Genomic DNA, 27,206 nt, shown 5'->3' on the forward strand with positions numbered 1-27,206 from the left:
TCAGCTCCCTCTAATATGAGATTATTTTATACTTACTAGAGAGCAAACCACTTTCTTCATACAAAGATATGCATGCCACTTTCTCCAAGTCTTTCCAAGAAACACTACCGCTATATCAAAACAGAAAACTAAACAAGTATTCAGCTAAATTCATTGACCTCAAAATTCATATTTAGCTATAACCCAATTTATCAAAATTGTTAAATTAAAATTAAAAAAAAGTATTGAGTTATTCACCTCAGTTAGCATACTACAATTTTAAAAAATCATTCACTTTTTAAGTTAACTTCCATTAGTCTCACCTTAGAAACGTTCAGGAATAGCTACATACAAAGGAAAATAAAGGATTCTGTTGGCATAGGGCCAACTGAGTTTCCCTTGGAAAATGAGAAATGCCCTTAAGCATCACAAACTGACAACCAGAAATTTGAGAAATGGAATATCAATCAATATTAACCAAAGAATAAGGTATTCTGTGTCCTAGATACAATAATACACCTTGTAGAACTGAACAATATTACAATGGATCAACAAAAGTCATTTGATTTTTTAATGCGGTGAACAGGGTGTTCCACTATATCATTAGGGCAGACAAAAAGACCTATCTTATGTACACTCCCAAGACCATAGTAAACTGTAAATATAAATAGAAACTTTTCATCTAACAACTTACAAATCCTGCACATTGAGTTTTGCAGATGCAATTAATGGAATCCCCTTGATCCTCTGGACTGATAGAGTTCCAGCCTGCTTTTAGCTTCCTGCAGTAAAGACTCCATATATTCATCTTGAATCAAGTATGACTGTTTTGATGCCCATTCAAGAACTGTAAGCACCTCAGCTTGAGCAAGCTCTTCGCTATCTGGAACGTGCAATGCAATGTAGCATAGCAAAAGCAATGATGGACTCTGAACTATTTGTTCACCAAAGTAAACAAGTTGGATCAGATGTTTTGCCCCTCCAGCACTAATGATTGCCTTGGAATGATCAAGGTGAAGGTAGTTATCCGAGCTAGCAAATTTTTTTAGGGCAATGGCAGCTTCCTTAGAAATATCTGCTTCTCGCTCGTCAAGCAGTTTTACTAATGGAGTAATCATCCTTGTCTCAGTAGCTCGAAAAGTCCTTGCCAAACTCCCAATAGCTTTAACACATGGAACAAGCAGATCTGAATCAGCTTGTTCAATGATTCTTAGCAATTGATCAACAACAGCTTTGCAGGCAGGGGAATTAGGCTTGAAGGCAGACCTTCTCAACTCGGCGTCTACTTCCGCCACTGATGTTATTTCCATTATTGCCATAGCAGAATCATACTGAACATCCTCAGGTCCTTTCTCTAACAGTACTGCAAAACAAAGCAACGCTCTTGATTCAGTGATACTACGACAAATGGGCGAATTTCCCTTGGCAAGTTTCCATAGTGCTCTTGCAGCCATTGCCTTCATATAAGCCTTAGTAGCAGGGTCCTCTAGTTCTCTCCCTTTATTATTCAGCCCAGATGAAGAAAGACTATGCTGACTGTGGTGGTGCGCTTGATTTTGCTTCTGACTGTTATTTCCATTAACCTTGGTCTGATTTAAACCATTGATAGGATTCTGCTGAGGCTGTTTTATTTGACCCTTCATTGCTGTAGCAACCACACTGTGCATGTGACTAGGCTTCTTATTCCCCAAGGGATGTGGAAGAGCGTGATTTTTGTCATCATCCTCAATCAACTTATGCGCTGTATCGGTGGCGCTACCATTGGTATTACTAGCCAAGACAACAGCGTGGTGCATCGATGTGGCTTTGCTGACAATGGCGTATTTGCTATGCTCCTGAACCGTCTCGAAAGCTAGATGACTAACCAGCAATCGAATTGTATTATGCTGGTGAAAAAGATCTTGACATTTGGGATAATGAGCAGCAAGCTCAGATACTGCCCAAGCCACCACTGCTTGAACCTTCATAGGACCTTCTTTGAGGATTTTCGCAAACACTGAGCAAACCCCAGCATGTATCATGTGTTCAACGCTTTCCGGGTCACGCCCAAGAAGACCAATTGCCCTAGCAGCATTCTCCTGACCTTCTGATTTCCCTTCCTTCAATAATTTCAGCAATGGCCCAACTCCGCCTTCTTCAATAATCAATTTCCCATACCGGTCATTGTCTCTGGCTAAAGAAACAAGCGAATTAGCCGCGTCTGATCTGTCATCAACACTCCCCGTGTACAAAATAGCGATCTGCTCCCAAATTAGGCATAAAATTGGCTCATTAGCAGCAATAGGAGGGAGACCCAAACAGTCATCAGCTCGTTCATCAGCTGAAGCCGAAACACGGAGAAGCCAAGACACGTCACCAATGGAGTTTTCCAATTGAGAAGACATTTTACGGAATTGTGCAGCAGGTATGATGGTAAAAACTCGCTTTACAAGTCCATGGGCTCTGCACTTTAGCACAAGAGCCAAAGCTTTTTCAAGAACTTGTTCAGTATCGTCAATGATCCGACGCGTGGGCCGTTCATAAAGATCGTTGCCGGCGCGTGCAGCCTGTCGGAGAAGAGCCACAAGTTTCTCAGTTTTGGACCTGAGATCAGTACATTCTTGCTTGAACGAACTTGCCTCATCAGCGGCCTTTATCACCTGGTCTGCTAACTGGATCGGCTTTGTCAAGATCTGCTTCACTAAATCCGCCATGAAACCCCAAAAATTCAAAAACCCTCTGAACTACAACAAAACCGTAGATCAGAATTCTTAAAAATTGAGTCTTTGAATAACCCCAAAACTCAAAATCAACCCACTGACCGGAAAAGTCAGAAACAGAGTCTTGAAATAATAATGTTTTGTTTTAGTATTGAGAAATGAAGAAGGGGTAGAAGAAAGGTGATTTCGAATATGTTTTAGGAGTAGTAGGTTTGAAAGGGATTTGTTTACATTGAAACTTGAAAAGGTCTTTCAAGGTTTGGCAATGGAGGAGTTGGGGTTTGGTGACTGACTTGGACAGTCTTACGATTTTTACGAGGTCAAACGCCGTGTTTTAATATTTAATATATTCTACTTTCCTTTTATAAGGTTGGACTGCGCTCTGTTGTAATTAGCTGTCTCGATACTACACTCCAATCTAATTTCATATCAATAAACTTTTACCGTTATAATATACGGTAATAAATTAACTATCCAAACATTTAAACTGCCATAACACTACTAATAATTCATTTAATAAAATAATTTATAATCAATCATATTAACTTATACAAAATGAAACGAAACCAGTAATATACTAATAGAAGGATTGTTAGTTGGTCAGTTTTAATTACCTCCTACTGGAAATTGTGTATTTGTTGGAGAGTAATATATGAATCAACATAGGGATGTGGAGATATAAGGTTTTGAACAGAAGCAGATCATAAGGTATGTGGGGTTTGTTATTGTGGACTAAATAAATCACATGCCTCCTTCAATGCCAGATTGAACGGCTACCCTTTTTTGGGATAATATCTTCTTTTTTTTTTCTTATATAGTATTTGATTCTCGTATCAAGAATAATTATTTTATTTTAGAATTTTAGTATATCATTAACTAAACAAATTTAATAAAATATATTTATTACTAAACTTATTTGAATAATATGTTAGATCAATAAAAATCAAGTAATATGAAAAGTAAAGACCAATAAAAATCAAGTAATATAAAAAGTAAAGAGTATAATTATTTCATGGCCCTAGACTTTCTCCTCTCTTTTGTTTTTTTGGTACTTTGTTATAAAACTAATTAATGAGACAATATTGATCTTTGGTGAAGTTGCAATATTGTGATTTGGTGAATTTCGAATATCTTTTAATTGTGTGCAGACATATCGTTCAAAGTACTTTTCAAATTTTAATATTCAATTTTTAAACTGAATAGAAAAAATCATTTTCATCAAAAAATTTAGCAAAAAATAAGACATGCTTCTCTCACACTTTTACCTTTTTACCTTCTTCAGTTCCATCACATTTGGGGCAAAGCCAAAGCATTAGTTATGACTTTAGTAAGACTCAATTAATTTAGCTAATATATTATATTTTTATAAAAAAATCACTTAATATTATTAAATAATATATTTTAAAAACTAAATGAGTTTATTATTTTTCTTTTTATCAATAAAATTAATAAATATCGCCTATATTATATCTATTTTTTACCTTATTCGTAAATTGTAATCTTCAGAAGTTTAGCATTTAAACCTATTAAGTATCAACGCTCAAAATGAAGGGATAAGATAACATATATTCAACCACAAGGCATGAGTTTTTGACTTTATAAGTAATGAATATGTTAAACGTGTTAGCCTCACTTAATGAAATGATTATACTAGTAATGAATATAATAACAAATTAATTGACGCATGATTGCATTAGTGATAAAGTCAAACAACATATACAAAATCAAGTATGATGGTAAAAATTATATGAGAAAAAATGTATAGGAATTGTCAGTTGCTTGCAGATTTCATTTAATTGCCTCAGCGCCATCAATGCCGCAACGCCATCGTATAATTTTTGAGTGGTGCCTATCTTTCCACAAATTATGCTATATTCCCACTCATATTTTTCTCCTAAAATATCTTTTCAATTATATTTCTTTTTATTTCGTTCGTTCACTCTTATATATTTATAATAGTTCTCTAAATTATATATTTTATTTTTATATTAACTATTATTAATGAATAATGTAGAGTGATCACAAAGAAATTATTTTCTTTTTAAATGAATAGATAAAGTAAATAGTGTAAGTGGTACGAAAATATAATGTTCACAAAAGAGAGTAATATTCTTTTATCTTTTTATTGGTTGTAAAAGTTTCTTATATCCTCATTTTTAAGGTAAACAAGTTTTTCAATTGCCAATTAAACACCTAATCTAGTTAGATCTCGTAATATATATTGCATCATTAATAGTGCATATTGTTACCCCGTTTAAGAAATAGAATAAATTTATTTTTTGGATAGATTCTTATACGGTAGAGTATAATCTATAAGATAATTTCACGAATAGTTAGTCAATATTTATTTTATCATTGTTGCATCAAAGTTGATCAAGTATTCTTTTTTTATTATAAAAGCACTCAAATAATTAACTTAAGTATCATGGAAAATCACTAAATCTATTTTTTATAACCAAAAAAAAATCATTCAACTTAGTCGCGAAATATGACAACACGTCATTAAAAAATCTTTTAAACCAAAAAGTCATTCCACTCGTCTGTGTATCGTATAAAACATCCTTTATATTTCTTCTACTGAATTATGTAATATTTAGAGAAAATTTAGTGACTTGTTTTAAATAAAATAGTTTAGTGATTTTCGTGATACTTCAATAAAATTAAGGGAGAAATTTTTTTGTTACAAAAAGATAATTTAATGACATTAATTCAATAAACAAAAGTTGGTTGATCGTTTATGAAATCAACCCACACTATTATAACATAAGATGAAAAGAACTGAAACTTTCTGTTTTTTAATAGTGCAATGAAGTACCATGATCGATCAGTTTTGGTACTCAATCAAGCATTTGACTTTCAATATTTATTTTACAGTTGCATTTATCATAATCTTTCTTAGCAAATTGTGGGGACAATTTGCATATAATTAAAGGATTAATGGCAATTTTTATCTACGTCTTCTATTAAATTAGAAGAGAGTAGATGTACACTAAAACTAATTAATCATACATAACTCTCAAGAAAGCTACATGTTGCATCGATTTAACTACATTTTCTCTATCACTTGATATCAATTTACCGATTCATATTCGAAAAATTTAATCGATATACTTTATTTAATTAATTTGTCGAAAATATATATACTCAGCCAAAATAAAACTTAATTATTTGAGTTGTCTTTTCATGGAATTTTTTGCTTTATTAGGTAAAATGGGGGGGAACTATAATAGTAATAATTTTCTTTTGTATGTTTCAAGTACCGATTGAAACTAAAAACGGAAATCATGGGACCTTATAATTAGTTGGCCCCAACATAAGGAAAAAAAATAAAGCAGGTATAATTTTAAAAGGGAGAAAAAAAAACAACTACCACTGGTAGATTCTCTATATATGAATTATTGATACTGTAAATTGTTTAATAAGTTGGTGAATCTAAATTATTAATTAGTTGGCAAACCATATATTTTGGAATAGTGGCAATCACGAAGTACCCAATTTATACAAACTTTAACAAATGAAGAAACGGTCAAGCGTAGTAATGAAAATTTGGAAGAGTTGTTCCATCTTTTGATTTAGATATTAGTTAGTTCCGAATTATGTATCGATCATACATAGCAATCATATTGAAATATCATGAAATATTTTAAACTATGAATAATTTTATTTATCTCATTCCGTACTAAACGATACCTAACGGATAGTATTAAGAAAAAATTGTGTCTAGATTCATTAGGATAAAAGCGCACTTCTTTAAATGGTAAGTCAATCAACATTGGTTGTGGTACATTAGTGGAAGTGTTTCATTCTTAACCAAAGGTCTCGAATTCGAGCTTTGGATATGAAGAAAATTATATTGGAAGCGCCACGCTCGAATGATCCGGGTGAGAATAAAAAAAAACATAAACAAGCTTTTATAGAATTGTTAACAATGTGCGGGAAAAGGCATAGATTTATCCCGGAACTTGTATCGAAAAGTCAATTACACAATTATACTATCCTGACGACTTATTACACACCTCTGCTATTTAAAAGTAAACTTGTTTACCCTCTAAAGCTGACATGGCAAAATAATAATAATTAAAAAAAACAAGTGCATCGTCAAAGCGTCAAATAATTACTAAAGTAAAAAAAAAAATTAAAAATCAAAATATTTCTTAAACACCCCACCCCTCATCTCTTCTTCTTCACATCCCACCCTCCTCATCTTAATAAACCACAAGAATCAACCAAGAAATAAATTAGGGATAATGCACAAGTACCCCCTAAACCTATGCCCGAAATCTCAGATACACACTTATATTATACTAAGGTCCTATTACCCCCCTGAACTTATTTTATTAATAATTTTCTACCCTTTTTTGGCCTATGTGGCACTATCTTATGGGCCTAACGCTGGTTGACTTTTTTTTCAAGCTAGTGCCACGTAGGCCAAAAAGAGGTAGAAAATTACTTATAAAATAAGTTCAGGGGGGTAATAGGACCTTAATATAGTATAAGTGTGTCTCTGAGATTTCGAGCATAGGTTGAGGGGGTATTTGTGCATTATCCCAATAAATTACTTCAAAAAGCAGTTAAATTTTGGGAGATTTCAATCGGTGGGGCTTTGATGGAATTTTTAAGTATTGAGTGATCTATTGAAAATGTAAAGAAACTTATTTTTCTATTATCTTTATTTTTTAAGAAATCTCCACGAAGAACATGGAAAAATAACAATGCCCAAATCTGAAAAATATTTACAACTACAAGTCGTAACAAATAACAATCAAAGTTTAGTTTCCATGACCAATCAATACAAGAAATTGAAGCAACCTTCTTGTGGGTACATTTTGGAATGGAAGAATTCTTTCACTCCAGAATTAACTCCAGATTGCCAACAATTTTCTAGGTGGTCATTGCTAAAATTTCTTCTTTACCATTTTGTAATGAAGTAGATAGAATTATTAGAGAACTTTAATAATTAATTAGGAATTAATTAGTGTAAATCTAATTAATTAAATAAAAGTTAAGTAATAAAGAAAAAAAAAGTAAAAAAATATTTTAAAACTACAATTTCTAACATGGCGCTGATGTGGCAGCGAGTGTAATACACCACATACTATGAGAATGGTGTTGCACATAGCATGGTGATATTAAATTCACTATAAATTGTAAATGTGTATAATAGATTATCATGATAGATAAAGCGTGTAACTAACTTTTCTCGATAAATTTTTGAGGGAAATCTAAATGATAGATAAAGCGTGTAACTAACTTTTCTCGATAAATTTTTGAGGGAAATCTATGTCTTTTACCAATAATGTGCATACATTTAACTAGGCTTAATGCGTGTATCATCCTCTATCACACATAAATAATTCTGTTCAACTATTTTTTTTCTCCATCTAGCTGTATGATGATTGATGAAAAATATTGGAGCCTCGAATTTTTCTTTTAGAAGAAGGAGAATATATTCGATGGAGATTGATGTAACATTTGGTTACACAAATTGCAATAATTGTACGTGATCTAGAGATGCCATTTCTCCCGATGAATTTCAATTACATATTGCTTAATATGGAAGGGATTGCAAAAAATAATTGAATATCAATACTTTTATTTCTATTGATATGATAAGCTTTTCTTTTAATTCGTTCTAAAAAAGGAAAATGAAGGGAGTAATACATACACACCTGACATATCATATAAGATTCCTTTGTCGATGCCAAAGCAACCAAAAAAAGAAAAGGTGAAAAGTTTGATAAATGCAATTTCAGTTAAGTGAAAGGATATCACAATTTTTCAACTTTATTTTGCTGGCAGATATTAATAGGTACAAAAATGGTCTATTCTGAAAGAACAAATTAAACAAAAAACAGATTCATATGAGGCTAAGCAACAAAGAAGGAAGGAGATTGAGAATGCGAGATGAAGTGTAAATTACATTTCAAATAATCTCTAAACGCAAAATCTTCTTTGGGTTTTGGGAAAAGTAAAAATAAAACAATTTTTCTTCCTTGAAATTATAGTATGCTTATGAAAATTGTGTCAAATATATGCTTATCGTACTTGGTTATGGAGAGTATTAGTACAATTTTGACATCATTCTGCTTCTGATATTTCCAAGAAGCATCACAAGCAATGGCATATTTGAAAGGATATCTTTTGAACACGGGGTAAATAAAAACAAATTAAATTCTGCCATGAAAAAGAAAAAAAAAACAGATTTATACTCGAAAAATTAACAACCCTTGGTTTCTGGTAGAATAAATTTGTATTCCAATTAAAGTTCAGCTGTATTTTATTTTTTCATGATCACATTCTTACAACAAATAGCTGGACCACAAGCACAAGAATATATGTCCAACATTATTAATTGGGAAGAATCATTGAATATATAGACCGTTGTCTACTTATATTGTTTTGGGTGATCCTCAACTCATAGAAGATATCTTCGTTTTATCTCTATTATAATATTATTTCTATTATATTACTAATTGAGTCATTATTATTTGTAATTATTTTCTAATGTAATATAATATTTAAAAGTATATTATCAACAAGTTATTATTTCCGCTCAAATTAATAATCTTTTTATTTTATTTTAAAAGATAAATGGTCACTTTAGATATGTAATTTAAATTTATTTTAATATTATTTATATTATGTAAGAGTATAAATTAAGTCTCTAACATTTGTAATTATTTTCTAAGTAATATAACATCTAAATACATATTATTGATAAGTATACTACTTCCATTCCGTATTAACAATTTTTCTAATTTAATTTATTAATTGTTTTTTTTGTCATTTAGATATGTAACTTGGATTATAATCATTTTTGGTTACAAAGTATGCACAAAATTTACATGATAATTTAAACAATCTACTTTTATGTTATAGACTTATATACAGTAATAAATAATTAAACTACATTTTTAAAAGAGTATGAAAATATTTGATGCAACAGTTCAAAATGAAATAGAGGAAGTAAATTAGTACACAAAATAATTGGGTAAGAATAAATTGTTAAGTTAAATAATTTTTAGCTACACACAATAAAATAAGGACAAAAAATATTTATTTTGAACTCCATAATACATTAATAGAACATTCATGAGAGTAACGTAATAGTTTTGAAGTATTTATGTAAAACTTAAAATAAATTTTGTGATAGTATTAAATTTATTTTATTTAGAAATTTAGAATAAAATATAATTTTTTTTAAAAAAATTGTATTACGTAAAGATTGTAGAATGATTATTTGCAAAAAGAAGAAATGATTTATTTTAGAAATAAGAAAATAAGAATGAAATATAATAATTACAGAGAGAAACAAAGATTTCTTTTTAAAGAATAAAATAAAAAATTAAATTGAAATTAATTGTTTATAAAAATAGAAAACTCTATATTTAAAGAATAAATAGGAGATACGGTTGGAGATGATATTATATTTGAGGTTGAGTGTTTTTTTATATGGGTATTAAAGTCACTTTTTTCTTGATTTACTCAATGTTGGGACCTGGGTCCCCGCCATATTTATTATGTTTTTTTTATATTGGATTGGAAAATGATACGAGTTTCATGTGGAAGTTTATAATTATAAAAAAAATAGTGATAAATTAGAGGCGGAATGGTCTGATAGACCCTTATATTTGTATGAGTTTGTTTTCTGGATCAATCTACTTGATTATTTGTCAATTGAACCCTTAAACTCAGTGAAATTAAGCATAATAAACCCCTTTCGATGTGTGGAAGCTTTAAACACTTGACAAAAATGACATATTATCATCCAATCACATTTTAAATGACACATCACTTAATAAGATTTCTTTTATAAAAAATTCTGATTTTTCTTTCTTTTTCAGTTCATTCCTCCTTTATCCCTTCACCTCTCTCCATTTTTTTTAAAATTTTACATTAGAGATGCAACTACTACCTTCCATTTCCACTAGTATCATTACATTCCCAAATAAGTAACAATTATCACTCGATTTTTTTTTTTGAAATTTCTTTCATTCACAACTTTTAATCGTATTACTTTTTTTCCAATTGGACCACCATAAAACTCTTTTCCTCGTTGACGTTAACAAATAGTCACTAAAATATATCAATATACTCAAATATTTGTGTACAATTAAATTACTCATTTCACCTAATTTCACAAAAACATTCAACAATCATTTTTGATCTTTCAAGATTTTTGAATTTTTATCACTTTATAAATTATAAAATTATCCCAAAAATAAAAGAAAAATACATATCTACAACAACAATACAATTTCATTTCTATTCCCAAAAGGAAGAAAATGTAAAAAAAGAAGAAGAGAGAAACAAGAAATTGGGAAGGACCGGAAAGGGAGAAAGAAGAGAATTGGGGGTTTGAGAGTAGAAAGAAAAAAAGAAATGGGGATGGGCGGGGTGGAAAAAGAAAAAGAACTAAAAAAAAGAAGTTAGTTTTATTATTTTTTATCTTTTTAATCTATTTTTAAAAAAGAAAAAAAATATTTTTAGCCTAAAATTTGATCTTTCACTCTCCTTTTATGCGTGACATCACACATTTGTACCAACCGAATAATAAAGTTGCCACATAAGTTTGGCAATGGTTAAAAGGGTTTAAAACATAGAGTTTCATTGATTTTAAGGGTTCAGTAAACAAATAGTCAAGTAGAATGGTCTAGAATACAGACGCATACAAGTAGAATGGTCCATCAGACCATTTCGCCTAAATTAGATGATAAAAACTTATACTCCTAACGAAAATGAAATATTATTATATGAAAACTAATATAAGAGAAAAATATTAAAATTGTTGAGAGAAAAATCTCCCCATAAACAGAACTCTTTGAACAAATACAATGCGGATTTATTGTGTTGAGCTATGAGAATACAAATCTTTTTTTTTAACTAAGAAACATTCATTAATAAATAAAAGAACCTTCGAAGAAGAGTACAAGTAAAGGGGGCTAGACCTTACCTTAACGATTCTATTTACGAATCTTCAATTTATAAATCTCCAACTTTTCCTCTAAGGAAAGAATAAACAAAATATTGAATAAGATTATGTTTTCATTATTGAAGAAAACAAACTTAAAATAATGTAAAAAAATCACGGCAAAAGCTTAACTTTTTACCCTCTAAATTGTTTGATCTTGATTGTACAAGACAATCTTAGATTGTGTTAGAATGAGAAAGATTTTGATAATTGACAAATAAAGAAACAGATGAAAAAAACAGTTTTTCGACGTATTCTTTACAGATCGAATCCGACTTGGATAAGGAGAATGTCAACCACATTAATTAGAAGTTATAAAGCTGTGGAAGTATTATTTTTTGACAAGAAACCAGTACAAAAAGTTTTCTTTCACAAAGGAGTTCGCAGGCAAGATAATTTTCTTAATCAAATAGGAAAGCTAGACAAACTAGAAAGCCGAAGCAAAGAAGAAAGTATAATGACGTGAATGTGATTTTAAATCTGAAATGAAGTAGGAAGCATGAGCAGATAAGGAAATCAAGTTAAAGTCAAGAAAGAAAATTAAAGACAAGTTCGAGTTGAACTATGAGTTCCACACAAAAGAGGAGTCTTACATGAAGTAGGATTTCTTGTTGAAATAGGTTTTGGATTCAATTCCCTATAAATAGGACGATAGTTTCACTTGAGAAAAATTGCGCAATTACATAGAGAGAAAATCAAAACACTATCAAGAGTTTTGATATTAACTTGGGGAGTGTTGCGAATTAAGTGAGAAGTTGTAAGATTGTATTCCAGAGTCTTGTTTACAATCTGAGTTTTATGAGTAGGAGTTGTTCGACAAGTTGCAGAACTTGAAGAACATTAGAAGATATAAAATCGGAGGGTTTTGTGTGTTGGGTAGCTATAAATTAGAGTATAATTTCTTAGCTAGGAATTAGAATTTATAATTCCTTAGGTTATATAGTCTTGTAATCTGTTGTTGATGTTCAAAATTTGATGAAGTGGAGTTAAACCCTACAGAGGTGTAGGTCGTGGTTTTTATCCTTATGAGTTGGGGTTTTTCACGATAAAATATTGTGTCATTATTTATTTGTTTTACAAAAAGTAACTGTTGTAATCTGCAAAGGAACATATAGAATAAACCTATTCCTTAGGCAAATTTTGGGGGTCAGAATTTCAACAGCTTGTCCTACATTGTCCTATATTAGTTGGGGGAAATAAGTTATGATCTCCTTAAATATTTTTAAATAATTCTCGATTCATGATCTAACTTTTGAAGGTAAGTTAGGTTCAATAACGTAAGATGGTTGCATTATTAGCAAAAATGAATAAAAAAATTATCAACTCCTACTAAAACCATTATGCATAAGTTATTGAAGCATTTGCTATTCTCATAACTTACCAAAGCTTGCAATCTGCATAAGTAAAGATGCTAGATGAGTTCCCAGCCCAAAGCCTGGTTATAACAACCATCTTTTTTCACCTATCTGATCCTTAAGCTAAAAAGGGGACGAAAAGAAAAGAAAAAACTCAAAGCTTTACAAGGATATAGATAAACTCATAGTAAAAGCAACAATACTAGCATCAACATTTTGGTCTAATAATTCTTAAATTCATGAGAAATTGAATACCAGTAACATATAGAAAGAGTATAAGTGACAAGATATATGCTTTCTTGACCTATCATCAATAAACTTCAAAAAATTACAAATATATTCTTTGAAGAATCAAAAGCAAACATGTCATGAATTCATTCCTCGATCATCACCAACCAACATCAAAGATCAAGATCGTATGGTATTGTTTTCGGGATCCATTTATCACCTTGCAAAAAATTACGAACAGTAAACTTAGTCGCCTCTGTTTTGTCGATAACTTTAGACCACTCTACTCTCTTGCTAGTATCAGACCCCGGTCCCCTGTTATTATACTCCGCCAAATATATCTGCGTCACTTGTGGATTTTCACTCCACCCTCTTGGGTCAATAAAATCACTAATATAACTAGACATAATTACTGCCTTCCCTCCATTTTTCCAAGGCCAACCTAAAAAACTCTCAATTTCTGTCTTGTTAAATTCTCTTGTAGTTGATATGTTACAGTTCTGAAGAACTAACCCCGGATTCGAAGTAATGCTACCAGCCCCTGGAGCAAGTATTCTCACTCCTTGTCCATGTATTGGTGGCCTTGCTTTAAGACGACAATTTTGAAATATAGCACGTCCGCTACCAGTGATAAAATCGATTGTACCAAATATCAAACACTCTCTGAAAAATGAAGTATCTGAGGAAAAAATTGTATCCTGGTAACCCAAAAAACTACATTTATAAAATGAAGTAAAGCCTTTAAAAGGAGCAATTGTTAATGCAGCTGCTTGACCACCTTCTGGTCCAGCAGTATTTCTGATTGTCAACGAAATCCCAATAAAACCACTGCCGTATACTTCTGTTCATTTTCAAATTTTAAAACGTTGTTAGACACTCAAAAGTTTATGAATTAAAAACACGATTGATGTTATTATTATGCATAGATTTACCTAATGTGGCGGTATTAGGCGTTCGATACTGTTTGCTGTTTTTATTTGCTGAAATTATTGTGACGCCCATACCATCACCAACAAGGGCTATGTTTGGTTTCTCATTCGGAATAGTGACGTTTTCATTGTAAGTTCCTTTTTTGACATGTATAAAGTATGTTTTTGTACTCATTTTCGGTGCTGCAATTACTGCTTCGGTAATTGTTTTGTAATCGCCAGAACCATCTTGTGCAACTGTTGAATCGAACGCCGTACAATTCCCCGCACCCCACCATAGCATCATAATGATTGACAAAATTACTCTCTCTTTACCTTCCATCGACATTCTTTTTCCTACATTAACAAAAAAACATATATTTAAGATCCATAAACTAGACAATTGAATGCTAATTTAGAATGTGTTTGGTTCATTGAAAAAAAAAAGTAATTTTCTAGAGATAAAACACTATCATAATTATTTTCTAGTGAAAATGATTTTTAAAAAAATATTTTTCATTAATACCGAAAACATTGTTAGTATAGAATTGCTATAATTTATATCTGAATTCATAGCTTTCGATATAAATTATACTTATATATGTAAAAAAATCTCAAAAAATATTAGATAAAGAAGAAAATCTCAATAGTTGAATCTATTTAATTTAAATTATAGATCTGCCTCTATAATTCTTCAGCATCCCCCCAAAAAAATAATTGGAACACACATTAAAATAGATAACTGATTTAGTAGAGAAAAATTCGCAATAATGGCTAAATATCTAATATATCTGAACTAATACTATAGGATTTGTTCTGAAATAATTAGCATTAGCTTACCACGAAATTAACAAACTTTGATGGATGCTTATGTTGGTGTCTATTCAAAAGATAAAAATAATTGATTGATGATAAATTAAATAATACATTGTGAATTTACAGATATAAATGTGATGATAAAAAAATGATGAATCATTTGTAGGTGAATATGAAATTGCATAGTCCTTCATCTTCATTATATAGGGGCACAAGTGATAAAAGTCAAATTGATTTATTAAATATGTACTTATTATTTTTGATTTTTAGATGTAACGGTTTAGATGCATAGTACATGTTACTATAAAGTCAAACTTGCAAAAGATTTATTAAATTTTGACTGATAATGTCAAAGTGGATCTATTTAACAGTAATTACAGGTCAATTCAAAAATAATAGTAATATCTTCGAGTTTTAAGTAGCAACTTACAATTATGCATATTATACATCTTTGACAATGAATTTGGAGATCTTCTTAAGTTTTTGGAATAAAATCATATATTTAAAAACCACATAGAAACTATTATAAGTCTTAATATTAATAACTAAAATTATTTTTAAAAAAATTAAAAAATTACAATAAAAACAAAGTTATTTTAAACCATAAAATTCGAAAACTCACATAGATAAGTATAGATTTAACCAAAATTCGGAATTGTAGAAGACCAGGATGAGCTTATAGATTTCCTAACGTTTACATACTCCATAATAACTCTATATTGTATTGTTACCTACACTTTCCAAATGTTATAAATGGAAATTTTTCAAAATGTCAATATTTTAACATTTAAGAGGAATTATTAGCAACACTTTCAATATTTAGTAAAAATGTCAAAATTTTAATTTGTTATGTATCTTAATTATATTTTTATTATTTGTTTTTATTTAAAGAATAGAATTATTTAATAACAAAAGGTAGAAAATCAAGGGAGAGAATATTTCAAAAAAAAAAGGTAAAGATTACTTAATTTTCTCATCTGTTACATTTAAAATAAAACTCAAACTTTGTTCTTTTTTTCTCTCTCCATAATCTTAATCTTTTTTTATTAGTCATTCTAATAGCTATGTCAAATGAATTTATAGTTATTTAAGAAACATATTTCTATTCATATATTTTTTTCATGTGTATTTATTTGTTTCTTCTAAAATTTTGTATTTCGTATTTATTTCAATATGTATTTTATTCGTATTTCTATTTATGCTAGTTTTTATTTAGAATATTGTATAATAATATATAAAATACCAAAAAGTAGTATGATTTAAAAGTGAGATAATAATTTTTAGAGAAGGAACATATCACTTAAAATTCTCATCATTAACAATTTCAAAAAAAACTCCTTTTTCATTATATTAGATCAACTTTCTTTTGTTATATTTTTATTTTAATTGTATACCAATATTTTTACATTTTATGTGCTCACTTTTACCATTCAAATTAAAATTAATCTTTTTCTTTCAAACTACAAATTATATTCCGGTGATCAAAATTGTATTACTTGATTACCATATATATATATATATATATATATATATATATATATATACATGTATCTCAATATGTATGAATATGATTTGTGAAAGGGTACAAGATTTTTGGGGGGAAATAGCATACTTGGTGGAAAATAATAAATTTGTTGAGGAAGGATATAATATTCTAAAAAAATAAATATAAATTGACTATGAAAGAAATAAAAATACAAGATTCTGGAAAACATTTAGCATACATAGTAAAATAATATAATCAATATATAATATTCTAAAAAAAATACAAATTAACTGTTGAAAAACAGGATACATATATGTTTAAGAAATACAAATTCATATGAGATAGCATACATAGTGAAAATGATATAATCAGAATACAATATTCTAAAAAAATATAAATTGACTGTTAAAAAATAGGATACATCTATGCTTAAAAAATACAAATTCATATAAGATACGTATTTGAATGACTACAAATAAAAAAGAAATACAATATTCTTAATAAAAATACAAATGACAAGTAAAAGAAAAATCATTGACAAATAAAAATTAATATGAATATTATTCTGATATGAATACAATTTCGCAACCTTTTTCTTTGACTCTCTCTTTCTTCTTCGTCTGCTATGTTTCTTTTTTTCAATTCTTTTCACCAAATTCAAATCTGAATCTGTATTTATTTCTGATTTATAACCTTATAAGCAAAAATTTGAAATTATTAAATATGAATATATAAAAAAAATCAAACAATATATTATGTATGAATGCTTTTGTGGCTTACTACAAATTACAATCTACTAAATCTCAAATATGAAAATAAAATCATAAAAATAGTTTTTCAAATACTAAAATTCTGAAATGCATAAATATTTGGTGAGTATGTTAACAAACTCATATTATAATAAAAAAAATGACGAAAAAATTGCAATACATACAATCCAAAATTCAACATAATTTTTATTTCGAAAACAAAATCTTATGAAATCTCGCAAAAATAAAAGATGATTACGAAAATACCTTTATGTATTGAGAGATTTCTTGAATTGATCGATAGATCTGAACAAATTGATATGAACTTGAATAATTAGTTCTTCTTCAACAATGAGAGACAATAATGGTGAAAATGGTAAAGAGAAAAAAAAATTGAAAATCTTAAAGATGAAAATAAATTTAATGGTATTAAAGTCTAGAGAAGTTTGATAGTGAATATATTTAATGTTGGACTTTTTTGTGGAAAAAAAAAAAGGAAAGACAAATAATAGTATTTACAAATTATTTTTAACATATTGACATTTTAACATTTTGACTAAATATTTTAAAGTGTAAATGTTTTTACTAATTAAGTTAGAAATTATGACTACTTTACTATTTTTTCCTAAATCTTATCATTAGAGAAAAATATATATAGTAATGTTACCTATATATTTCAAATATTGTGTATTTTATCATTAATTAAGAGTTTTCTACAGTAGATTGAGGAAAATATATATTGTATTGTTACCTATACTTTTCAAAAATTATGTATCTTATAATATTAATTGAGAGTTTCTTTATATATATTCAGGAAAATATATCTATATAAATGTATTTTTTTTGCTACAATATAATAAAATAGAGAAAGAAGTGAGCGAAATTTGCTATGTATCCAGATACATAGGAGAGTGACGAGTGAGATGGAAGAGAGACGAATGGAATTTATTATGTATCCCAGATACTTGTGAATCCCCTTGTATTCGGTATATCTAGAACACTTTTCTCCTATTTTTGTTTAGAATATAATTAACAATAAAAATTATGTTTCATCTAAAAGCTTAAACTTTTACATGAGATGATTACACACTTCAACATGTATCAGAGCGGGTAGGAGTTTCTTGGATTGAATCTTACTGTCACCCATATTAAAAAAAAATCAAGTGCTTGGCCAATGAAAATAAAAGGAAAAATTACGGAAACACACGTCTTATGTTTCTCTTATTTTCAATACCCCTTTCTGTTTCTAAAAATCTCTAAATTTCCTTATTTCTTTAATGTATCTGAGCCAATATTTAATGTATCCAATTTATTTTATAATGTATCTGAACTAGTTTTTAATGTATCTAAGCTACATATTATGTATCCAATTTATGTTATAATGTATCCAAGATATTCTTTAATGCATCTGAACTATATATTAATATATTCGATTTGTGTTACTTTTTAAGGAATTAATGTAGTTACAAACCAAAGAGGGATAAATTATAATTTCATATTAAAACTATGTGAAAATTTATCCAAAATATAATCAGACCTACACTTGAGAAGGTGTGTCAAGAATATAATTAACTACTAAAAGTATGTTAAATTCGTGATATTACAACTATAATGCAGCTAAATAATTAGCTCATAAACTAGTAAATTTTTTTATGTTTTCCATTATTTGATGTTAATCTGGGTCATACAACTGGGTTACTTTACAAAGTAAATATATATAGAATTAATGAATACGGGCCTGACAATGGACTTAGTGAATCCCCAAAAGGTAAAAGTTTGGGCTTTCTATGACTTTTGGGCTGACAATTTTCGAAATGTATATCCGGTGTATAACTCATGTATAGGTATGTAATATTGTATAATCAATATATATTTACTGTGATTTCTAACAAGCTATAATTTATAGTCAGTGTCAATATAACAAAAATAACTTTTAGCGGCATTAAATATTGACATTAGTAAGAGTGCTAAAGTTTTTACCGATATTAGTTAAGTGTCAATAGAAATAATGTCGCTAAAGACTTTAGGAACATATGCAAAGAGTGTTAATACTTGACACTATAATCATTTTTTATGTAGTGTATACTTTCTATGGTTTTACACAAGCTATAGTCTATAGCCAGTGTAGACTTTTTATAGCTTTATTGTATACTTTTCAATTAGCCTATAGTTCGAAAAAGACGCTACGAATAACATTTGAATAATGTAGAAAATTTAAAGAGAAAAATTGAGAGAGAAACATAATTATACTCATTTTATTTTATCAATAAAATTATATTTCTTCATATTTTGTTTGTGAATAATTTATTTTTCATAAGTTAAAAGTTTTTTTTTTCAAACAATAATATATATTGAGTATGATAGATAATATTATTTTATGAAAATGAACATGATACACTACTATCCTCAGTAATGCTTCATCACTTTTCCATTGTCCACTTTTAATTTTTTATACGATGCTTTACAAAAGTTATTTTAATTAGTTTTAAAGTGAAATTAGATTATATTAATTTAATATTTTAAATCAAAAAAATAAAATATTCATAATTTATTTAGAAAGTATTATAAATTATAATTTGTTATATATCAATATAATGAAAACATACATTACGAAGTGTTAGTCAATTTTTATTTTATAATTTTCACTAAAAAAAAGAATCATGACAATTAAGTATTTTACGAGGATAGAGAATTTGTAGGGATTAAATTGATTTTCTCTTATTTAGTCGTATTTTATTATAAACAAAAATATGACTGATCATATTACATTCGTCATCATTTATAGAAAACTTTCAATTTCAAAGGGGTTTTCGTGGATTATATAATTTAATTAATAACCCTTTGTTTTTTTTTAATTGTCAAAATTTAACTAAAAATACTTATTAAGAAAATATTAATTGATGTAGTGAGCTTATCATTTTATCATTATTTATTAATAGGGTCGCAAATAAACTGAAGGTATAAAAGGAAAAAATAAATTCTCATTTATTATTTTGTCAAAAAATGACTAGTAAAAACAGATATAAATTAAGAAATATTTGACAAGTAAAGAGGAGCGAAGGAAGTAATTGTAGATTATGACTTACTCTACTCATTCATCCGTCTTTATGAAAGTTCCCCTTCTATTTATTATTTTCTTTTAAACATAGTATACAATTTTATTTTATTTTTAAAAAGGGAAAATTATAAATATAAAATATTCAGGAATATATAGTGATTATAATAAACTAGAAAAAAAAAAGATTACAATAGTGCAAAATAGAGTTGTCAATATGGACTTGTCCATTTTATTTGAACTAATCCATACATACGAGCCTAATGGGGTTTTAACACCCAACATTGAGGAGTTTTTGCAGCCCTTAACCGCTAGACTAGACTTTTTATTTCTATCAAGAGGTGTCAATACACATATATATATTTATTAAATTAAAATTTGACTTGTACCTACAATGTAATTTCCGACACGAAGGGTATCGCTTGACACCCCTTAGTCTAAAGTGGGTCCGCCTTGACTTTGCAATTTGACGGGACAGGTCGGGCTACCCCGTATTTTGTGTAAATCAAAAAATGATCGGCCCGACGCGCAGGTACATGGGCTACGGGCTTTTTCGCTGGGCTAGTCCTCTTTTTATAATTTTTAAAATTAAATTATAATTTTTAAAATTAAGTTATAATTTTAAAATGTTATAATAAAAATCGACAAGACAATACTAAATAAGGTTAGAGTTACTATTTGTTAATCAAATATACAAATAAAATTATTTATATAGTATTTATTAAGTTTAATTTCAAATACAAACATAACTAGCCAAATAGAAATATTAATTTAATTATTTTTTAATGATAATAAAATACAAAAACTGGCAATATTCTACAGGTTATGGCCTATGTAGTGATTCTCTATAAATTTTAAGAATTTTTTTATTTTATGTAGTACATATTTTATAAATATAATTTGTATTTAAAATGTAAATATTTCAAACTTTAATCAGATTTTACTGTAGACTTTTTTTTAATGTTCTATTTTTTTAATTTTTTGATTAATTTTTATTTAGCCCATGAGCCGATCTTATCTTTATTTCTCAAATCCCGCAAATCGCATTCAATCCGAGCTAAAAAGTAATTTTTTTAAATAGGCTTCAAAAATCATAGCGCACACCTATCAAATCACGAACTAAACCAGACTGACCTAATAGACCTATCTCATATTAACTGCTCCAATTCAAAATAAACTAGATAAACACAATCATTTTATTCTTTTGTTTTAATTTTTTAAACAGAAGTTCAAGCTTCTAGAAAATTTGCAGTGCTATCTTGCAAGTTGCATGGATCTAGAAAAAGAGAATAAAAGAATTATAATGGCTCCAGCTAATTAATTCCTTTAATTATGGAGATTTTTATGTGTCGAGGGGCTGCATCTTTCTAACTAACTAAATATTTTATTTTGATATTTAATAGAGTAGCGGACGTAGAATTATTATGAAGGAGTATTAATAGTTGTAGTAGAAAAAATAATTATGAGGATGGTATAATTAAATCCATGATTTTAAGGAATTTTTATAATATTTTAATTATTAAATTAAATGTTTAATTTGTGTCTAAAGTTATCCATACTTACATATGCATTTAATAAATCAAAATTTAATATATAAATAAAATATAATTTTTTTAATATATAAATAAAATATAATTTTTTGACGAAAGGATATGACTCGACACTATGGGTACGGCACTGTGTAATAGGGGGCCTGCAATTGGCATCACAACTTAACGCTTATTATGATAGATATTTTATTATTTGCTCGTCAAATTAACAAATTATGATTAAATAATTCAATATTTTGAGAATACATACTAATTGATCACTGCTAAATAATGTAAGTCTACGCATATCTGAACATACCGAATTCTTCTTTTAAAATACTAATATCAATTATCGGGTATGATCATGATTTTATCATATTACTCATTATTATTATGCAAGATTAAATTTATCCGAAAAAATATTTCAGTACTTGTATTTTTTCTTTAAGAACTTTGTCAAATTTGTGTGACAATTTAACGATAAGATGGTGTCCCCACTGAATATTTCTGGTGCAAGAAATAGAAAGGTCAGATACTCAAATAATTATTAATGGCCGGTAGAGAATCAAGACAGCCCATGTTACCTTTTATCGGTTGAATAATAATGTATAATGTAATCAACTTGTAGGTATAGTGTCATATACTTTTTTGTTTATTATGATATATCGTCTTAAAAAAATATTGAGTAGTAAATGAAGTAATTTAAAGTTTTTAAGTTTTTAGTGATATATATATAAAAAAATATTTGTTATAAATATTGTAATTATTATTATTATTAAATATAATTAAAAAAATAATTATACTATTATTGTTATATAATTACAAAATTATTTATTTGTTGTAGTGCAGTAATAAGCAAAATTAGTAACTACCACTTTACGTTTAGCAAGCAACAACTTTATTTATTTGTATAGAATGACAAACTAATAACATAAAATAAATATAGTAGCTACCCTTTTATTTATTTGTGTTTCACAACAAACTGTTTGTCAGTCTCTCTCTACCTTATATTCTCGCTCGCCACTCTCCCTCTCTGGCTCGCTTATTCCCGTTGCTCGTCTCTCTCGCTTTATATAATAGAATTGTATAAATTGTATTTTAAATTGTATAAAGCGAGAGAAAATTGTATAAACGCATGCAAATACATATATCTTCGTCCTATACACTTATAATTATACAACACAAATATTTCCTTGCCCAAGTCTCTTTTGTCTTTCTCGTTTTATCCAAATTCAAATTGTGTTTACTTTCTCTCTTTCTCGTTTTATATAATTTAATTCAATTGTATATTCCCTACACAAGTCTCTTTTTGCCTTTCTCTCTTTCTCGTTTTATACAAATTAAAATTGTATATAATTTCTCTTTCTCGTTTTATACAATTCAATTCTGCCTTTACAATTAAAATTGTATATAATTTCTCTCTTTCTCGTTTTTTACAATTCACTTCAATTGTATATGTATAGCGAATTAAATATATATAAGTTGTTATGGAGCCCTATTAGTATTATACTACTTTGATCTTTTCGATATCCATTATAAAAAAAATAAAAGAAAAATCACGATTTCTCAGGATCATAATTTTTTTTTAAAAAAAATTACTATTTTTTTTTTGTAAATTCATGATAAATCAAAATTACATAAATAGTTTAAAATGGAGATTAAACCTGGAACTGCCACATATCTACCTACAATTTTTTCTTATATTAAATGAAGAATTAGTCACAGCTAGATTCTCTAGCAAGTCTGTTATGTCCCTTATAATTCTCTGTTTGGTTTAAGAGGTGATATTTTTTTAAAGTTTGATGAACCGATTAGGATAATGTATTATAAACTTTATATATAACCGCAATTATTTGATGCAAATGATTGAACATTACTTAGCAGCTGTCCGGATAATTTTATTGTCTTTGTGACTGATCTGTCCTAATTTATATAGGTTAAATTTCAATAATAAACAAGTCACACACAAAGCAAATCTAATTAATCGCAATTCACAAGGGAAGTACCTTTGTCTTTTCACATCGGCCAAACATTAATAAGATCATGCAAAGGGCCAAACATATAGCTACCCTACCAAATTTTATCTTACCCAATTCATGTGTTGTTCGATTCATACAAAATATTTAAAAGAGGATTTTTATAAAAAAAAATAAAATTATTCTCTTATATTTAAACATCAAAATAAGAATTTTAAATGAAGAATTGATAAAAAATAATTATCGATTAATTAAATAAAAATATGTCACGTAAATAAATTGTAGCTAATAAAACCAAAATTATGTCACCATTTGCTATGTCCATCTCAAGTGTGAGTTTAAAGTCAGAGACTTTGCCCCCATTCCCATTTTTAGTTGTTTTTTTTTTCTTTTCAAAATCTTGGAGCTTTAACTCATCTAAATTATCGTATTAGGTTTGTTTAGTTTTCTTTTTCATTCTCATGATTCACGATCAAATACGCTAATTAAGAATAAAATAATATTATTATCTTCATCTTTTATTAGATGAATATTTTATTAAAAATATTTATCTCATATTATTTGATCACTTGCTGGTTAAATCAAGATAGAATAAATTCAATTCTTTCTATTTTATCCAACTATTAATAGTATTCGGAAGTTTAAACTTTAAACAAAATTTTGAAGATTTAAGAATTTCTTTTTTCAAGAGGCTAACGAATATAAACAAAGGGCAAAATAGTTAAATTGATCAATTTATTAATAATTTTTAAATTATCGTGTAAAATACAATATATCCATCTAATATGAGACAAAATGGTATTCAATACACCACATTTTTATGATAGTCCATTAGTCCCTGCTTTTTAGTTACTAGTTTTATATTAGTTAATCACTTCATTAAAAATATATGTCCCAACTTATTTATCCATTTTCTAAATCAAATAAAATTATTCAAAAAAATTCAATTTATTTCTATACTAAACAATTTTGTAAAAGTATTTTGTTAACTTTTACTTGTTACTATCGACCTGGCACGTCCAACAAAAAACTAATTATTGAAATTGATATTCTACCAAACTATTCCTATTAAATGATGTTTATTTTTAACACTTAAAAATGTCTGTTGAGAATAAATATATAATGCTTAGGATAAAATATGATAAAATAAAAAAAAATTCTTGATATGTTAAAAGTGATAAGTAAAAATAATTTTTTTTATTAAATACTTTGTATCTATTTTAATGATTCTATCCATAAGCGTTATGTTTTTGAGAAATTATGCTGATATTTATCAATATAGATGAAGTATAAATTTAAATTAATAGAATCAACTATCTTATATAATATAAATTTAAAATGAATCATTTAATACGAGAGGACGGAGTATAAGTTACTTACAAGAAACAAAGAGTGCATCCTCCAGTAGGGACTGCTTTTAGTGCAATCCGTTTATCCGAACATATCCATATTAAAATATTATTCCAATTTGATAAAACTTTAAAACTCCACTACATTACAAGAGACACAACCTAGTGGCAGCCTCCAGTTTTGCGTTCACAAGGATTTACATAAAATTCAATTGGACGTATCCGTATTAAATTCATAACACTATGATTTTTTGATTAATTATACTTACTTAACTAGTTACTAATCACGAACCTTTTTTAATAGATGATAGAGCTTTTAGAATATGTTAGATTGCTTTCAAAAAATTTTAATTTTTATGCTTGAATTTACATCAGATGAATCAATCAACCTCACAGGGGTACTATTTAAGTTTTTTGCAGAGTGTTTACTTTTACTTTTATTTATTGGTGAAAAGAAGAAATTACCAGCATTGATTTTGACAAGGATTTAAAGATTAGCTTTTTCTTCTTTTTTTTTTTTTAAAAAACAAGTTATTATAACGGAAATATGTAAAAGCACGGAGGTTTGGATGTTAGGCAATAATATCGACGAGAATGGTCATTGAGCAATTTTTTAAAATTAAAAAAGAGCTCTTATCGAATCAATATTCTTATCGGAGGGATTGTAGCCTTACTTTTTTTTGAAAATATATATATAATTAGAGAAAGGGAAAGAGGACCACACGAGTAGTGGAATTCTGAGATTTGAAATTCATGTTAGTATTAATCAGCATATACAAGTAGAAACTCTAATAAGATAACAGTAAAACATAGCAAATCTAAGCTAAATTTTTTTTTCCGTTTTAAAAATCTCTTTCCCACTATGCCTCAGAAAAATATACAACAGGCTTCAAATGATGGAGAGAGCTACCAGCACTGATCTGTTTCCCAGTTACGGGTAGTATAGCCGGTGAATGCCGACATTGCTGAAGGAGAACAGCCGCCGGAGTATAAATTGACGTTCCGGCGCCTCCGGAATAGGCGTCGGTCATAATCGGCACGTTTATCCGGATCCGAAAGAGTAGAATAGGCAGAATGAATCTTCATGAAATCGTCCGCCGACGTGTCCTTCTGATCAATTGCCGCCACATCAGGATGACAAACCCTAGCTAATCTCCGATAAGCTGCCTTGATCTCCTGGATCGTAGCGCCGATCGGAATCCCTAGAATCTCGTAGAAAGACGCCGGAGAAGCATGGATAATGTCAGAAGGCAGCGTCGAGTACCTTGACGTGGTAGATTCAGTTTCGACGGAAGCACAAGTCGCCGCCGCTGCTGCTGCGGTGGTGAAGTTACCGGACTGCCGGAATCTGACGGAAGACGGTGATGGAAGAGAATTATCGCCGGAGGAAAATATATTCACCGGCGGTGGCGGAGTTTGAAGAAACGAACGAGGAGAAGTAGTAGATATCATGGGCATGTTTATTTTTCTTTTTGGTGTGTGTGTGGAGTGTAATGAGTCAAGAGAAGGCGAAGGGGCTGAAGTTATATAGAAGAATGGGATAAATTTCAACTGAAATGTAAAAAAGGTTTGGGGGACCAAAAAGATAAGTAAATAATGGAGGGGCCATTATGCAATTATGTGGACAAAGAAGTTATGGAAGGAAGGCTTATCCGTTTTTATGTATTTGGTGAGTCATCACTTCTGCTTATCCAATTCATCAAGTGAGTCCTCAGTTCGTTGTCAATATCCACATATTATGTTTTTGTCTCGTTTGAGAGGTTAAATGAATGGATTAGAATGATTTTAAAAGTATTAAAAATTATTAACATTTTTACTGTTTCTGAAAATTCCTGGGTTTGATATTTTAATTTTTTTATATGCGCTTAAGCTACTGCTACTTGTGACTTTTGATGAAAATATCAAAAATATTAAAATCTTAAAATTGGAATGGTTATAAACCGTTGAAAGGGAAGTGGGTCCACACTCTTTAAGCTGACCACAAGACATCAATAATCCATATCATTTTCCACCGCCGCTCACGTCTATTAATTCATTAACATTAACGTTGTCTTATTCACTTCTTTAAATTGTTTTTTATTTGTTTAAAATATAGATTGAGTAAAA

General features: G+C 28.6%; 3 protein-coding genes across 3 annotated transcripts; all 3 read right to left on the minus strand.

Annotated features, from left to right (window-relative positions):
* Positions 1-413: 413 nt before the first annotated feature.
* Positions 414-3,034, minus strand: LOC107011836. The gene has a single exon (XM_015211492.2). The coding sequence runs from the start codon at positions 2,670-2,672 to the stop codon at positions 705-707; it is 1,968 nt and encodes a 655-aa protein (XP_015066978.1). The 5' UTR covers positions 2,673-3,034; the 3' UTR covers positions 414-704.
* Positions 3,035-13,405: 10,371 nt separating this feature from the next.
* LOC107010130 (probable pectinesterase 30) lies at positions 13,406-14,489 on the minus strand. Its single transcript, XM_015209384.1, has 2 exons — positions 14,165-14,489; positions 13,406-14,073 (listed from the first exon to the last, which is right to left on the minus strand). Exons 1-2 carry the CDS (start codon positions 14,487-14,489, stop codon positions 13,406-13,408), a joined length of 993 nt encoding a protein of 330 aa, XP_015064870.1.
* Positions 14,490-25,827: 11,338 nt separating this feature from the next.
* On the minus strand, positions 25,828-26,616 carry LOC107008954 (chaperone protein dnaJ 11, chloroplastic). The gene has a single exon (XM_015208179.2). It carries the CDS (start codon positions 26,556-26,558, stop codon positions 26,007-26,009), a length of 552 nt encoding a protein of 183 aa, XP_015063665.1. The 5' UTR covers positions 26,559-26,616; the 3' UTR covers positions 25,828-26,006.
* Positions 26,617-27,206: the final 590 nt, after the last annotated feature.

Source organism: Solanum pennellii, chromosome 2 (assembly GCF_001406875.1).
Source record: "Solanum pennellii chromosome 2, SPENNV200".
Classification (NCBI taxonomy): Eukaryota; Viridiplantae; Streptophyta; class Magnoliopsida; order Solanales; family Solanaceae; genus Solanum; species Solanum pennellii.

Coding starts and splice junctions, on each gene's coding strand:
- LOC107011836 (XM_015211492.2), bottom strand. CDS start 2,672: ATGGCGGATTTAGTGAAGCAGATCTTGACAAAGCCGATCCAGTTAGCA.
- LOC107010130 (XM_015209384.1), bottom strand. CDS start 14,489: ATGTCGATGGAAGGTAAAGAGAGAGTAATTTTGTCAATCATTATGATG. Junction 14,074..14,164: donor GCCTAATACCGCCACATTAG/GTAAATCTATGC, acceptor GAAAATGAACAG/AAGTATACGGCAGTGGTTTT.
- LOC107008954 (XM_015208179.2), bottom strand. CDS start 26,558: ATGCCCATGATATCTACTACTTCTCCTCGTTCGTTTCTTCAAACTCCG.